At 46.7% G+C, this 14,816-nt stretch overlaps 1 protein-coding gene across 5 annotated transcripts in view; it reads left to right on the top strand.

The window, feature by feature from the left end:
• Window positions 1-14,816, top strand: part of LOC107376225 (microtubule-associated serine/threonine-protein kinase 1) — a 98,694-nt gene that overhangs the window by 28,792 nt on the left and 55,086 nt on the right. For 4 of the 5 annotated variants that reach the window (XM_054750756.2, XM_070542874.1, XM_054750755.2 and 1 more), the window contains exon 3: window positions 12,199-12,293. The exons of the other annotated variant lie outside the window; for it this stretch is intronic. In XM_054750756.2, the coding sequence (XP_054606731.2) occupies window positions 12,199-12,293 (95 nt within the window). The remainder of the gene's footprint in view (window positions 1-12,198; window positions 12,294-14,816) is intronic. 5 annotated transcript variants of the gene reach the window in all.

The raw sequence follows: 14,816 nt of genomic DNA, 5'->3' as shown, positions 1-14,816 counted from the left end.
GTAAACTGGTACATTATGATGTCACAATGTCATTGTGAGCCTGTGTGTGTGTGTATTTGTTAGTGGCTCCGCCCTCTCGGTCTGCTAGGCAACATCATTTGTTGCATTTTTTAAACATGAAGAGGGAGTGAAGTAAGTTTCTTGTAGGGGGTGACTTGCTCTTTAATGTTATCTGGATGAGTCTAGACAGTAGGATGTAGATAGTTCCCGACGTTTCCCAGCCCCTCATCCCAAAGTGACCGTATGGTCTGATGTTGCTTCTAAAAACTAGAACACAAACCAACTCCTCCTATAAAATTCCTCAAGCTGTTGGGTCTTCCACACCGCTGCAACCCGTTCTCACGCCACACCCTGCCTCTCTCTGCAGGAGACTGCTACATCCATCATGGATGAGCTTCACATGCAGTCTGCTTACTGCATCTCATTCATGACTTCATATCTGGTTGGCTTCAGCATAGGCTGTGTTTTAGAGTCCAGAGGGCATGTCTTCCCTCGGTGCAGAGATGGAGTCACCGTTCTCTCCTCGCTGCTAATGCTGCCGCCTGCAGGCAAAGCTTTTAACCAAGAGGAAAGCACAACGTCACACGTTTTCACCATCCACCTTAGCCTTAAGAACTCGGCCCACAATTCCTTGCTGCCAGTTGTTATTGCCTTTTAAAAGACCGACTCACCCTTCCTCCCTCCATCACTCGCTCTGCCGCCCCCCTCCCTCCCTCTCATTATCTTCTTCCTCTCTCTCACCTTCGGATCTCCTGACACACTTGCTCAGACATGCTGCTGCTGGCGGTGGTGGGACCTACAGGATGTGTTTCTCTGCTGTGAGATTTTACCAGACTTGCTGTTCAGTGATATTTCTGCTTTGATGCCAAGCTGCTGCTCAGAGCTACAGCAGACGTCCGGACATGTTCCGACGCACCAAAAGGTACGATCAGAGACTTCAGACACAGCGAGGATTTGGTTTCTGCAGTTTGGGGAGTGGTGGGTCTGGCTTCCTGTTTATTGTGTCTCACAGACATTTCTTTTAATCTGATATAATTCAAAAATGTCTGCTTTTTTCTAAAGGCTGACCGTATCCGGTGTGTAAGGTAAATTGAAACGTGCGAGGTGTGTATGTGTTTAGATGGCAGCTTTTTATTCTGGTGTGTATTTAAAGGAGCATTGCTAAGCTGTAGAGAAGATTTCTGTGCAAGAGATTTGTCAACATCCTTTCTGCAGATGTTTCGAAACAGATCTGTCATTCTGAGCTGCAGTACGGAAGCCCAGAAAGGCCAAAAGATTAAAACAAATCTCTAAGAATGCCGTTTGTTTTTAAGTTCTGACAAAAAAAAGTTTTCTTTTGATTTTGAAAAATTGCTTTCATTTACAAGCTTGTTTCTTAATCAAAAATGAGAAATAAATAAAAGTTCTAATAATAATAAGAAGAAGAAAATATCATTTATATAGCGCCTCTCAAGATAAAAATCACGAGGCGCTTCGCAAAAACAAAAACTGTAAAAATATAAAAAAAACATTTAGAAATTGTTTAAAAATATATTTAAAATGAGCAAAAATAGACAATTGTGATTTAAAAATGTTAAGAGTGAATAGGAAAGAGGGAAATCAGTGGATCCTGAGGAAGGTGGAATAGGTGGGGAGAGCAGAATAAAGAGAGAGAGGTGAAGAAGGTCATACAAAAGCCAGCTTGAACAAGTGAGTCTTCAGCTGCTTTTTAAAGGAGACCACTGAGTCCACTGATCTCAGGCTCAGGGGGAGAGAGGTCCAGAGTCTGGGGGCCACAGCAGCAGATGATCTGTCACCTTTGACCTTTAGCCTGGTGCTGCACCACCAGTAGGCTTTGATCACTGGACCTCAGGGACCTGCTGGAGGTGTAGGGACTAAGAAGATCACCAATGTAAGATGGTGCTTGTCCATGTAAGGCCCTATAGACCAGAACCAGGATCTTGAAATGAACCCTGAAGTTGACTGGCAGCCAGTGAAGCTGGAGGAGAAGCGGGGTGATGTAATAAGTTTAGTTAGGTGCTAAATCATGTGATCAGACTTAAAACGTTTGTTTGTTTGACTTTCAGAGCTTCCACATCCTTCAGTCATTTTTATAGAATTCAACCTTTAACCCTTTGATGCATAATGGTCACTACAGTGGACAGGTACTCAAAATTGTTATTTATTTATTTTTGCTATTCAGCACAGCTGTTGAAGACTTTATTGCATGTGAGCCCCTCCATTTGGACTTCAGTAAGGCAAGCCAACATATTTTATGTTCAGAATGCACACTGTCCACTGAGATGGACATGTAATAAATTATTTGTAAATTAAATGTTACAAAAAATATATAAATATGAAATTTGTTTCATTCACACCTAAAGATGAATAAAAAAAAACATGTTAAAAAATCATGGTTGAAGATTTCATAATTCATGCATCAAAGGGTTAACTGATGCACATAATTAGATTTACCATAAAGCCAGTGGAAAGGATGCTTGTGAAATGTTTATGTATAAATGTTGTTGGCAGTGTTGCTAACTGCGTAACAATGCTAGCCTGAGACACTGCTAACGTCCTTGTTGGACAAGAGGACAACAATAAAGAAGAATGTGGGAGCTCACGTTTATCATTCCAGGTTATTCAGTTCAATTCAAAAATACTTATTAATCCCAGAGGGAAACTGATAGCTGTAGTAGCTCAGAATAATAATAATAATCAAGTCATCAAAGAGTTGTTGTATATTACAATGGCTGTTGGCAGGAAGGATCTCCAGTAGCGGTCAGTGTTGCAGCCAAACTGAAGAAGCCTCTGACTGAAGACACTCTTCCGTTGTCGGACAGTCTTGTGAAGAGAATGCTCAGGGTTGTCCATCATTTTCTTGACTCTCTGGAGAATCCTTCTTTGCATTATCTCCTCCAGCGGTTCCGAAACTGCCGAAACTCTGGCTGAGTCCTCGAAAGGGCTTGGAGTTCCTCCATCTTGTTGGCCAGTGATCTCACATCGCCCATTATGATCGATGGAAGAGACGGTTTGAATTTCCTCTTTCTCTGTCTCCGTTTTGCTCCCGCTCTGCACCCACGCTTCTTGCGTTTTAGCTCATTTGGGATTTGTGGCTTCAGCTGAGGTATTAATTCAGCCTTTCCAATGTTAATCAGCTGCTCCCGATTGTAAACCAGCTTGTTGCCATGGTTACACATCATAACAAATGCTCAAAAAGTGAAAAAAGCTACAAAAATTGCAGTAAAAATCCTCCAAGCTTCACAGCACCAGAAACAGAAAAGTAAAATGTCCAAAAATACAGTTTTTCTTCAGAAACCAGAAGAAAAAATGTCCAAGAAAAGGCAAAACTTACATATAGTCAACAGAGCGACTCCAACATGCAGCCGCCCAGAGCAGCGCGGTTCCGGAAAAAAGGGGGAACATGTAGACTTTGAATTAATGCCAGATAGATCCACAGCTTGTTTCTGGCTTTAGGCAGCGTAGTGGAGCTCATTTAATATTCATGTCTTGCCTGAGTGGGCGGGCTTTATTATGGGACTGTGTTTGGCCAGTTATCAGGGCTCCTTGGCCATTGTGTGCCCCAGCAAAGTTCAGTTTGCTTTACAGAGGCTCAAAAAACAGAATTAAATAAAAATGTTCTAGAACGCCTTTAATATTTAGTTCAGACAAACACTGGCAACTTTTCTTGGGAAAGTGATCTCACTTAAAAAGCTTTGTCTCTCTTCTTCACTCATCTACATAAACCGCTGTAATTTCCTTCCCACGATGCATCACAAGGTTCACCTGATTTCTGGAGGTGCAAAGAAAACAAACCCTTTTAGAAAAGCACCAAAAAGCAGTTATAAAGAGGAATATTTGATAAACTGGACATGAACTAAGAGGATACATAATTTAATATCCCTATAGGGGATTTAAATTAAAGAAATATTTTCTAACATCGTCGACCGACTGTAACCAGTGTGTTTGCACCTCCAACAGCGTGGCACTCAGATGGTTTGTTATGGTTACTCAGCACCTCCAACCCATCCTGGACAAGAGTGTTAGCATGCTACGTTTAGCCTTAAACCTGTGTCTGACTGAGTTTCTCTAGCTTGTCTGTAAATTAGCTATACTTAACATTAGGGATGTAAGAAAATATCGATATAGCAATATATCGTGATATTTTTTCCAGCAATATTATATCGATATTCAAAAGCCATGTATCTAATTTTTGAAAGAATTTACATGCAAACATTTGTGTATTTTCTTTTCGTTTTGTGCAATCCAATCGACACCCGCTAGTTGGCAGCAGTGTGCAACGGGTTTTGTTGCCAACATTGAAATGTAAATCCCTCCATCACGGGTCAGATACCTCATGTTAAACATGTTACGTATCAATTTGGACTGTTCATTGAACATTCTTACAGTAAATTCAGTAAAAAAAATTGCTTGTAACGTCTGACTGAATGTATTGCAATATATCGATATATCGTGAAAAATCGTATCGTCTCCCCTGTATCGTGATATGTATCGTATTGCCAGAATTTCAACAATACACACCCCTGCTTAACATGGACATTTAAAATGGCTGCTGTGAGGGTCTTATTCAGTGGTCGTATACGCCGTTAGCTGAATATTTGACCCTGGTGAAGACGTGACTGATTAAAGCCACGGAAAAGCAGCATTAGTGACTCATCTCAGTGACATTTCTGGCAAAACGACAGGTCGACTGCTTCACCGGCAGCCTTTGATTACACGAGTCGGACAGGACCGTTAGATGGATTGTTCTGGAGTTGGATCCACGGATGCTGAGAGATGCTAAGTTGCTTAGTAAGCCACTGAATCGATCTTATCTGTAGTCGTCCTAAATTCAATTATAAAATAAAACACTGAGAAAAGACCAAAAGAGAGATGATTTATTCATCCATCCCTTATCCGGGGTCGGGTCGCCGCAGCCTAAGCAGGAAGGCCCACACTTCCACCTCCCCAGCCACTTCAGACACTTTAAATGAAAGGATTTGATGCAAATGACACATATTTGGTTCAATTTCACTTAAAGGCGTTTAAAAGGCAGAGACTTTCTACGTGGAACCGTCGCTAGTGACTGTCCAGCTGAGTCTTTGAGGGACTTCGTTGTTCCCTTCGACCTCAGGGACTCAGAGGAGCCTCCTGTCATCGCGCACCTGCACCCACACCTGCGATCAGACAGATGAGAGTAGTCCAGAGAAACCAGCTGCTGCCGGGCCTGGCACTAGGACCACAACAGAGCTGCAGCTGAAGAAAAGTCCGGCTGAGCATGCGCTGACGGAGATCAAAGTGAGCAGACTTCCTGTTTAACTGGATTAGCCAGTGGTTGGCAGGTGAGGTGCTAACTCTGCAGGCATCAAAGGCAAGCGCGTCACACTGGAGCGAGTTACTGAAGCATACCGAACTTTAAAACAATCCTGCTAGAGAAGATCAGACGTTTATTCTGCAAAACCTCACCTGAAAGCATCCCAACAATGACGTCTAGGAGGATCTGAAAAAGACCTCAGTCGGAATCGGATTCAGCCCGGAAACCTGCAGCTGGTGCTTATGTCATTAAACCTCCTGGGTTAGAGTTTAGCCAGATTACCTGAACCCGCACGTTTGGATTACAGATGACCTCACCAGTCAGAGACTGCATGCACCTTAAGGAAAGCGGTAAATACAGTAGCATGGACTGGTTTTTATCCCTGAACAATGTGTGCCAACATGAAAACCAAAGCTCGATGTCGTTTGCTGTCCGAGTGAAAAAGCAGCGATGTTTAAGAGTGATTTTTGCACCAATAAGCCGCGGCTCCACAGGTCACCAGCAGGTGAGAAAAGGTAGGCGAACCCACGGGTAGCGCTAACCGACAGTGTGTGTGTGTGTGTGTGTGTGTGTGTGTGTGTGTGTGTGTGTGTCCGTCCCTCGGGTTTCGTGGCTCAGGTGTGTGGAGCTCTTGGGCAAACAGCACAAACACACAATGACTTCATCATCCTGGGGGGGTTGTGTTTTGGCCACATCCTCTGCTCAGAGGCACCTTTAGCTCCGCTAGCATTTACACTTCTAACCACGCAGCCACACTCAACCCAACCGATTAAACTAACGATGCTATGAGAGGCTTGGTGGGTTTAAACAGCGGGTCCTGCTGAACGCTGCAGCTTTCCCCAGGAGGAGCAGCTTTCATACCCACAAGCTCAGGAGCCACATCCTCCATCAGCCTCTCCTGTAAAAGTAATGGAACTCCTCTCTCTCTCTCTCTCTCTCTCTCTCTCTCTCTCTCTCTCTCTCTCTCTCTCTCTCTCTCTCTCTCTCTCTCTCTGTCTCTCTCTCTCTCTCTCTCTCTCTCTCTCTCTCTCTCTCTCTCTCTTTCTCCCCCCCCCCTCTCTCTCTCTCTCTCTCTCTTTCTCCCCCCCCCCTCTCTCTCTCTCTCTCTCTCTCTCTCTCTCTCTCTCAGGCTTGATGATGATTGCTGATCATTTCCAAAGCTTGATAGCTCGTCCTGCGGCTGTGCAACTCAGTTCAGTTCATTTATGCAGCGCCCGCTCACAACACAAGTCATCTCAAGGCACAAACATTCCCATCTACCAACCGTTCGGATGGTTATTCCAGTTAAAGGGACACAGATGGAAGCTTCTACAGAGAGAGGAGGAAAGTACAAATGTTAAAGAGGCCTTAATCCAGTTGAAGAGGTTTGGAGTTACACGTGAGAGCAATCATAAACAGAGTTCACTTGTTTGTTCAGTAAGGCTGCAGTGGTCTCCAGTATGAATGAATGAATGCCTTTGTGAGTTGATCTCTGGAGAAAAAGCTCTGGCGCTCCTATTTCAGGAACCAGATGTAAGCCAGAGGAAAGGAGAGCAGAAGGCACCAGGATTTAGAATAGAGTAGGCTTTACTAATCCCACAGTGGGGAAACTCACTTGTTTGGAGTCTTGCTTCCAAATATTCGGACATCTCGCCTCTGATTGGCTGACAGCAACACGGCTCCACCACTGACTGTTTGCTCTGCTTTATCTCCACCAATAACACAAGCCTGGAAGAGTTCTGCTGAGTGGTGGAGTTGCTAATGCTAACAGTTAGCTTCTACTAGCCGAGACATTCTCTGCTGTTTCCTGGGCGCTAAACCAACAACAATCTGCTACCTGTCAAGCAAAAGGACACGCCCCTTATTATTCACCATTTCACGCTTTGATGACATTCACACGGTTGAGTTAAAAAATTCCCCCCCTCAGAGTTGTCATGGCCGTAAACTAGACCTGTCAGGTCTAAAAGGTTTTTTGAACCAGGCTGTTTCCTTTCTGGATCCAGCCCCTAGTGGACGAGTGTGGAACTGCATTTAGTCACGCCTCCTCTCCGGCTTCGCTTTCAGCGGCTGGAGTTTCCCGTTTGGTCCTGATGCAGGATATTAGGTTGTGTTTTTTTCTTTGCCTGTTGCATCATGCTTGAGTTCATATGCACTTTTGTTTGTTGTCAGTTTCAGTTCCACTTGTTTACGAAGACCAAGCCTGCAGTTGTTTGTGCTCTCTGCCAGTTCCCTCTTCCGGATCCAGATCATTTATTTGCCATTCCACGTTTTGTCACCATTAGATCATGTAAAGCGTGTCCCTCCTTCTCCTCTCCCTCCTCTCTTTGGTTAAGGTCCCTATGGCATGACTGGCGGTCTCCCTGACGCATGCTGCCGTAGCAACAAGTCGTCATGTGACCTCGACTCCCTCTGCTCTAACGCATTCCCAGCAGGCTTACTGGATATTTTCTCTTGTTTTTGTGTGTTCAGCTCCTGGGATGAAGTCTTTTGTGTTGTTATAGAGTTGAATGGCATTTTCCCCCCATTGCTACTGAACAGCTGTTTATTTTTGTGTTTGTTTATTTATTTGGCAGACGCTTTTATCCAAAGCGATGTACAGTTGTTTACCTATAGGGCGTGTTGTGATCTGTGGGGGAAACCGGAGAACCCGGAGCAAACCCACACACGCATGGGGAGAACACGCAACTCCACGCAGAAAGGCGGGTTTCAAACCTGCAACCTTTTTTTTTTTTTTGCGAGGCAACAGCGGTAACAACTGCACCACCATGCAGCCCAAAGTCAGCATATCTGATGTGTTTTGGACCCTGATCTGCTACGTGGGAGTCCAGACCACTAGCCTGCCAGGGCTGTGTCCCAAATATTCCAGAACCCTTTCCACAAAAATTCCCTTTAAAGACCAACGTCACTCATTTTTTTCAATAAATTACGTGGTTGCTAGTGTAAACGAATTTAGAGTTTTACTCATTATTTCCCGATATTCAGACATCTCTCCTCTGATTGGCTAACAGCAACACGACTCTACCACTGACTCTGTCAGCTCCTTTTCTGTGGCCGTCTCCAAGTTTAGGTCCTCCACCACCTCTCTTACCCATGGTGTCCCACAAGGTTCTGTGCTGGGGCCTCTGCTCTTCCTCCTCTATCCGCTTCCTCTTCAGCACATCCTGAGCTCCTTCAAAGGAATCTCCTACCATCTTTACGCAGATGACATCCAACTGTACATCTCCTTTAAGCCCCATGAGATGTCTACGCTGCAGCTGTTACACACCTGCTTAGACTCTATCAAAACCTGGATGGTGGGAGCTTTCTTCAGCTGAATGAAGATAAGACTGAGATCCTCATCTGTGCCCCAGACAAGCTGGTTCCCAAAGTCAGAGACTCTCTTGGTCAGCTTGCTTCTCACACCAAACCTTCTGTCAGGAATCTTGGCGTGACCTTTGACCCAGCTCTCACCCTGGATTCTCATGTCAGTTCTCTTGTTCGCTCTTCCTTCTTCCATCTCAGGAACGTTGCTAAGCTGAGTCCCATTCTGTCCCGCTCTGAACTTGAGACAGTTCTCCACACCTTCATCTCCTCACGCTTAGACTACTGTAACTCTCTTTTCACGTGTCTGAGCAGAACCTCCCTGAACCGTCTACAGGTGGTTCAGAACGCCTGAGCTCGGCTTCTGACCAAGTCCTCCAAACACACCCACATCACCCCGCTTCTCCTCCAGCTTCACTGGCTGCCAGTCAACTCCAGGGTTCATTTCAAGATCCTGGTTCTGGTCTATAGGGCCTTACATGGACAAGCACCATCTTACATTGGTGATCTTCTTAGTCCCTACACCCCCAGCAGGTCCCTGAGGTCCAGTGATCAAAGCCTACTGGTTGTGCAGCACCAGGCTAAAGGTCAAAGGTGACAGATCATCTGCTGCTGTGGCCCCCAGACTCTGGACCTCTCTCCCCCTGAGCCTGAGATCAGTGGACTCAGTGGTCTCCTTTAAGAAGCAGCTGAAGACTCACCTGTTCAAGCTGGCTTTTGTATGACCTTCTTCACCTCTCTCTCTTTATTCTGCTCTCCCCACCTATTCCACCTTCCTCAGGATCCACTGGTTCCCCTCTTTCCTGTTCACTCTCTCTCTTTCTTAACATTTTTTCTTTTAAATCGCAACAGCTTATTCTTGCTCATTTCAAATATATTTTAAACATTTTCGAAATGCTTTTTTATATTTTTACAATTTTTATATTTTTTGTTTTTGTTTTTGTGAAGCGCCTCGTGATTTTTATCTTGAGAGGCGCTATAGAAATGATGCTTTCTTCTTCTTCTTCTGTCTGCTCTGCAGCGTTGACGTTTTATCTCCACAAATAGCACGAGTCTGGAGGAGTTCTGCTGTGTGGTGGAGCAGCTAATGCTAAGGACAACATCCGGGTCACGTTTACCTGACTTGTAGAGTACGAACCCCCTTGGGAACACTTGGCCTCGTCTGTTTCCTTCCGTGTTTTCTCCTCTGGGTTTGCACTCCTGTGGTTTCCAGGCTTCTCTGTTTCTGCACGTCGTTGCTTCCACATCCATCCCTAAATCTCAGTATTCAGTGAAAAGTCTGTGCAGTCCAGATGCACTCAGTACATTTGAGTGCACCCCCTGTTTTAAACCGCCCGTCTTTTAATCTTGACTGACCATCCAGTAGGAAGCGATCCCGGGCTTCCTGCTGTTGCATCGGCAGCGGAGCGTCTGAGTGTCGACACACGCCTCTGCTTTGGGTTTCTATCCCTGCGCTCAACGATGGTGCTGTGGGGGTTTGTGCGCTCGCGGCGCACTTCTGTTGCCTTCAATCCTTTAAACCGGAGTCAGTCTTTGTGAGTCTTCATCTGCCTTTTTTCATTTGTAGTCAGACGAGACAACTAATGAGAGCATTTGCTCAAGACACACACCGTACACACACTACCGAACACACGGAGGAATCATTGAGTGTGAATTGTTGTACGGTAAACATGTCATTGGAATTCCTCCTGGTCGTGTATTTGATGGGTACAGGAGGAGCGAGAGATGGGCCGACTCCTTCTTCGGCTGTACGGGCTGTGCTCCGGTTCGATAAAGCAATAATCCACCCGGCTGTTGGTCGTGACGTTTGGATCGGTAAAGAAACCATGTGATCATCTTCCCCTGTAGGGTAGCTGGGCTACGGTGAGGAGCACCGTCAGGAGGGGCAGGTTCCCCTGGCACATCCCTGTGGGGGGAGAGGCTGGAGCAAACCCATAATCTGCTGCAGGGATTACACGTTCCTGGTGGTTCTGGTTGACACCATTTTGGCTTCAAAACTGCGTTAATGCTCAGGCTGTGGTGTTTACACCGGGCTCAGGTTGCCACCACTGTTGGAGACACCGGATTCTGACCCGACAGCTGAGATCCAGACTCATCAGACCAGTAAAGGTTTTCCAGTCTCCTCTGGTCCAGTGCTGGTGATCCATGGGGATCGTAGCCTCGGGTTCCTGATCCTAGCTGACTGCAGAGACACCTGCTGTGGTCGTCTGCTGCTGGAGTCCATCTGGAGCTGCCGGTGGGTTCTGCAGATGTTGGTATCCAGCGCTCATCTAGAACCAGACTGAACTTTGACCCTAGAGATGGCTGCTGTGGGTTCAGACCCCAGTGACTTCAGCTGGTATCCGTTAGAAACGGGTTAGGGTGGGTAGATGTTCTTGTGCTTGATCAGAACCGAGTAAATTCTTTATAATCGGAGCCGATAAAAAAATCCTGGTGTAATAATTATGTAAATAATAGGAACGTGTTAGAAGAGCTGCTTGTTCTGGCCTCCCTGTGTCTTTCTCACTGAGCTGTGTTGAAATCACCACCACCAGCTCCCGTGCGTGTGCGTACATGCATGCGCGCGTGTGTGTGTGTGTGTGCGTGCGTGTGTGGGCATGCGTGTGTGCATGTGTGTGTGCGTGCGTATGTGTGTGTGTGTGCGCGTGCGTATGTGTGTGTGTGTGTGTGCGTGCGTGTGTGTGCGTGCGTGTGTGCGTGCGCGTGCGTGTGTGTGCGTGCGTGCGCGTGCGTGTGTGTGTGTGTGTGTGTGTGTGCGTGCATGTGTGTGTGCGTGCGTGTGTGTGTGCGCATGCATGTGTGTGCGTGCGTGCGCGTGCGTGTGTGTGTGTGTGTGTGTGTGTGTGTGCGTGCATGTGTGTGTGCGTGCGTGTGTGTGTGCGCATGCATGTGTGCGTGCGAGCGTGTGTGTGTGTGTGTGCGTGTGTGTTTGTGTGTGCGCGTGCATGTGTGTGTGCGCGTGTGTGTGTGCGTGTGTGCGTGTGCGAGCGTGTGTGTGTGTGTGCGTGCGTGCGTGTGTGCGCGTGTGTGTTTGGCTCACGTTAGAGCCCATGTGAGAGAGCAGCTGAAGGCTCCGAGGGGAAACCAGCTTCCTTTCTCCCTGAAAGCCGAGCAGAGGCGATGTTGGTGCTCTCTCTTTGTCTCCGGCTGTATTTATTTGCATCTATTTAAACTTTTTAAGTTCCTCAAACTGCCTTTAAGTTAAAAGCACATTTTCAGACTGGGGTTACCGGCACCAGGCATTGGTGCCAGTCAGTCGTTGGTTTGTTTTTTGGATTCAGTGGGATTAGAAGTGGAGTAAACAGGCTGATCTACAGCCAATCAGCACGGTTGAGCCGGCGCAGCTACCTGCAGGTCATGGAGCGGTAGAGGTTTCTGCTCCTCACTCCTTTCTCTTCTCCCTCACTCCCTCCTTTCTTTCACCACTCTCTCCTACCTCGGCCCAGAGGAGGCCCACGCCGATGGGTGATGCAGGAAATGGGTCGCTCTTTCTCACAGCTGAGCTCTCTGCAGCGTGCTTTTTGCTCGTGTCAGCTCCTCCTGCAGCACGCTCACAGACATGACATCCAAACGAGTCACGCTCAGCATTCTCTCACGCTTACCTTGTCCGTGATTTTTCTCCGCAGTTGTCGTTCGAGCAACAGGAAAAGTCTGATCCTGACCGCCACCTCTCCCACGCTGCCTCGCCCTCACTCCCCCCTGCCTCTCCCGGGACACCTCGGTAGGCAGACGTCTCATTGTTCAGACCTTTTTCCTTTGTGTGCAGGACGGCGCCTCAGTGCCACACGGAGCTAAAGGTTGTTATTGTCAAAATATTGATGATGTTAAATGTTGGGGAAAGGTCAAAAGGTCATTTCCAGAATACACTTTTTTTTAACTTAACTAAAAAGGTCGTGATGTAAAATGTTGAACTAAAGAGAAAACGTAAAGAAACGTAAACATTTTAAGAACAAATTAGAACATTTATTTCCAAAATAAAGTCAAGATATTGAGGAAAAAGTAAAAAGGTCAAGAATAAAGTAGAACTTTTTAGTAAAAATTATACATTTTGCTGTAGAGACTTGCCCCCCCCCCCTTGCTTCCCCAGTGTTATGCCATAGAACTATGCCTAAGCTTAAAGAGCAAGTCACCCCCCTACCAGGGTATTACTCCACTCCCACTTCCTGTTAGAAAAATGCAACAAATGCTGTTGCCTAGCAGACCGAGAGGGCGGAGCCACTAACAAATACACACACAGGCTCACAACGACACTGTGACATCATTTGGTACCAGCTAACGTTGGTACCTCTTAGCCCAGCGGTTCCCAAACTTATTCAGCCGCGCACCCCCTTCTATGTCCCGACCATGTCGACGCCCTCCCCAGCCCCCACATCAGGGCATGGCTATATATATATATATATATATATATATATATATATAAAATATATATATATATATATAATCTCAGACGTCAAGCTAAACAGTCACTCGACAGACAGGGTTAAAAAAATATGATCAATCTCGAATTTTATACGTCATCCCAAAATCACCTAGGCCACCTTTCTCAGTGGCCTAGTGGTAGAGTGTCCGCCCTGAGACTGGGAGATCAGGGTTCGATTCCTGGGCGGGTCATACCAAAGACTTTGAAAAAATGGGACCCAATGCCTCCCTGCTTGACACTCAGCATAAGGGGTTAGATTGGGGGGTTAAACCACCAAATGGTTCCCGAGCGCTGCTGTGTCTGCAGCTCACCGCTCCCCCAGGGCATGGGTCAAATGCGGAGAACAAATTTCGCACACACACCTGTGTGTGTGACAACTAATGGGACTTTAACTTTAAAAATAGAAGCTAACATCTTAATATGACCTTGAATGAAAAATGTTGTTATAAAACCTCTTAAATGTTTTCATCACGGAGGAGGCAGCGCTCATCTCTGCCTTCAGTCTGACGGCGCAGCGCAATGCTGGAGTTTGTGCAGCATGCGCTTGTCGAATCTGTGTGTGTGTGTGTGTGTGTGTGTGTGTGTGCGTGCGGCACAGCTCCATGAGCCGCTTCAGTCACCGCGTCTCGTTATTGGCGCTATTCAGACCAATATTGTAAAATTACTTCTGCCCAGCCCAGATGTGCTCACATGTGCACCCGTGAGCCGTGGTTCCACTGGAACGCGTCTGACCTCTGACAGACGCACTCTGAACTTCAGATCTTCAGCGCGCTGTTAATAGCCTGACACGTTTAGAATGCTGTCCCGCAGTCAGTGTGCTGATATAATAATATAATAATGCTAAAATGCTCAGATGGGAATCATTTATTGATTTATTTAGTTACATCCACAATGTTCTGTGTGTGAGGTTTACAACGTCAGAACACCTGCATGAGACAGGTGTTAATTACAATCTGCCAGAATGACTCGCCACCTTCAGATTCCTCCAACACCGTTAAAAATGATCAAATACGGAACATATCGGCATATGAAGCTAGGCCACATGTGGAGGACACACACACACACACACACGCACACGCACACGCACACACACACACACACAAGCTAAATATACTTGTTTTCAATTGCATTTATTGGGCCCACTTACTTTGTCTTAGGCCCACCCACAAATGAGTTTCTGGCCACGCTAATGGTGACATATGACAGACTTCTCTGAGTTCTGCAGCCATTACACTTTTCACCTCGCGCACCCCCTAGCGGCAGCTCACGCACCCCCTAGCGGCAGCTCGCGCACCCCCTAGCGGTAGCTCGCGCACCCCCTAGCGGCAGCTCGCGTACCCCCTAGCGGCAGCTCGCGTACCCCCTAGCGGCAGCTCGCGCACCCCCTAGCGGCAGCTCGCGCACCCCCTAGCGGTAGCTCGCGCACCCCCTAGCGGCAGCTCGCGTACCCCCTAGCGGCAGCTCGCGTACCCCCTAGCGGCAGCTCGCGTACCCCCTAGCGGCAGCTCGCGCACCCCCTAGCGGCAGCTCGCGTACCCCCTAGCGGCAGCTCGCGTACCCTGCACCACACTTAGGGAAACCCTGCCTTAAAGCAATATAGCCAATAGCGATGGCAGATTTAAATTCAAATGCAGAGCAGAGTTTTTACCTGACAACTGCGCAACACTGACAGTTTTAGACAGAAAATTACAATTTTAACTAAAATGCACTAAAGTGCAAAACTATTGACGACACGTGTCTGCGGCACGATTAGACACACATTTATATAGTTCATCAGAAAAAAAAGTTGATTTGGGGGTGACTTGCTCTTTAATTTGTCCTTTC

This window comes from Nothobranchius furzeri, chromosome 12 (assembly GCF_043380555.1).
Source record: "Nothobranchius furzeri strain GRZ-AD chromosome 12, NfurGRZ-RIMD1, whole genome shotgun sequence".
In the NCBI taxonomy this organism is placed as follows: Eukaryota; Metazoa; Chordata; class Actinopteri; order Cyprinodontiformes; family Nothobranchiidae; genus Nothobranchius; species Nothobranchius furzeri.
Note: the sequence above shows the minus strand (reverse complement) of the source record. Positions and strands in the feature narration are given on the sequence as shown.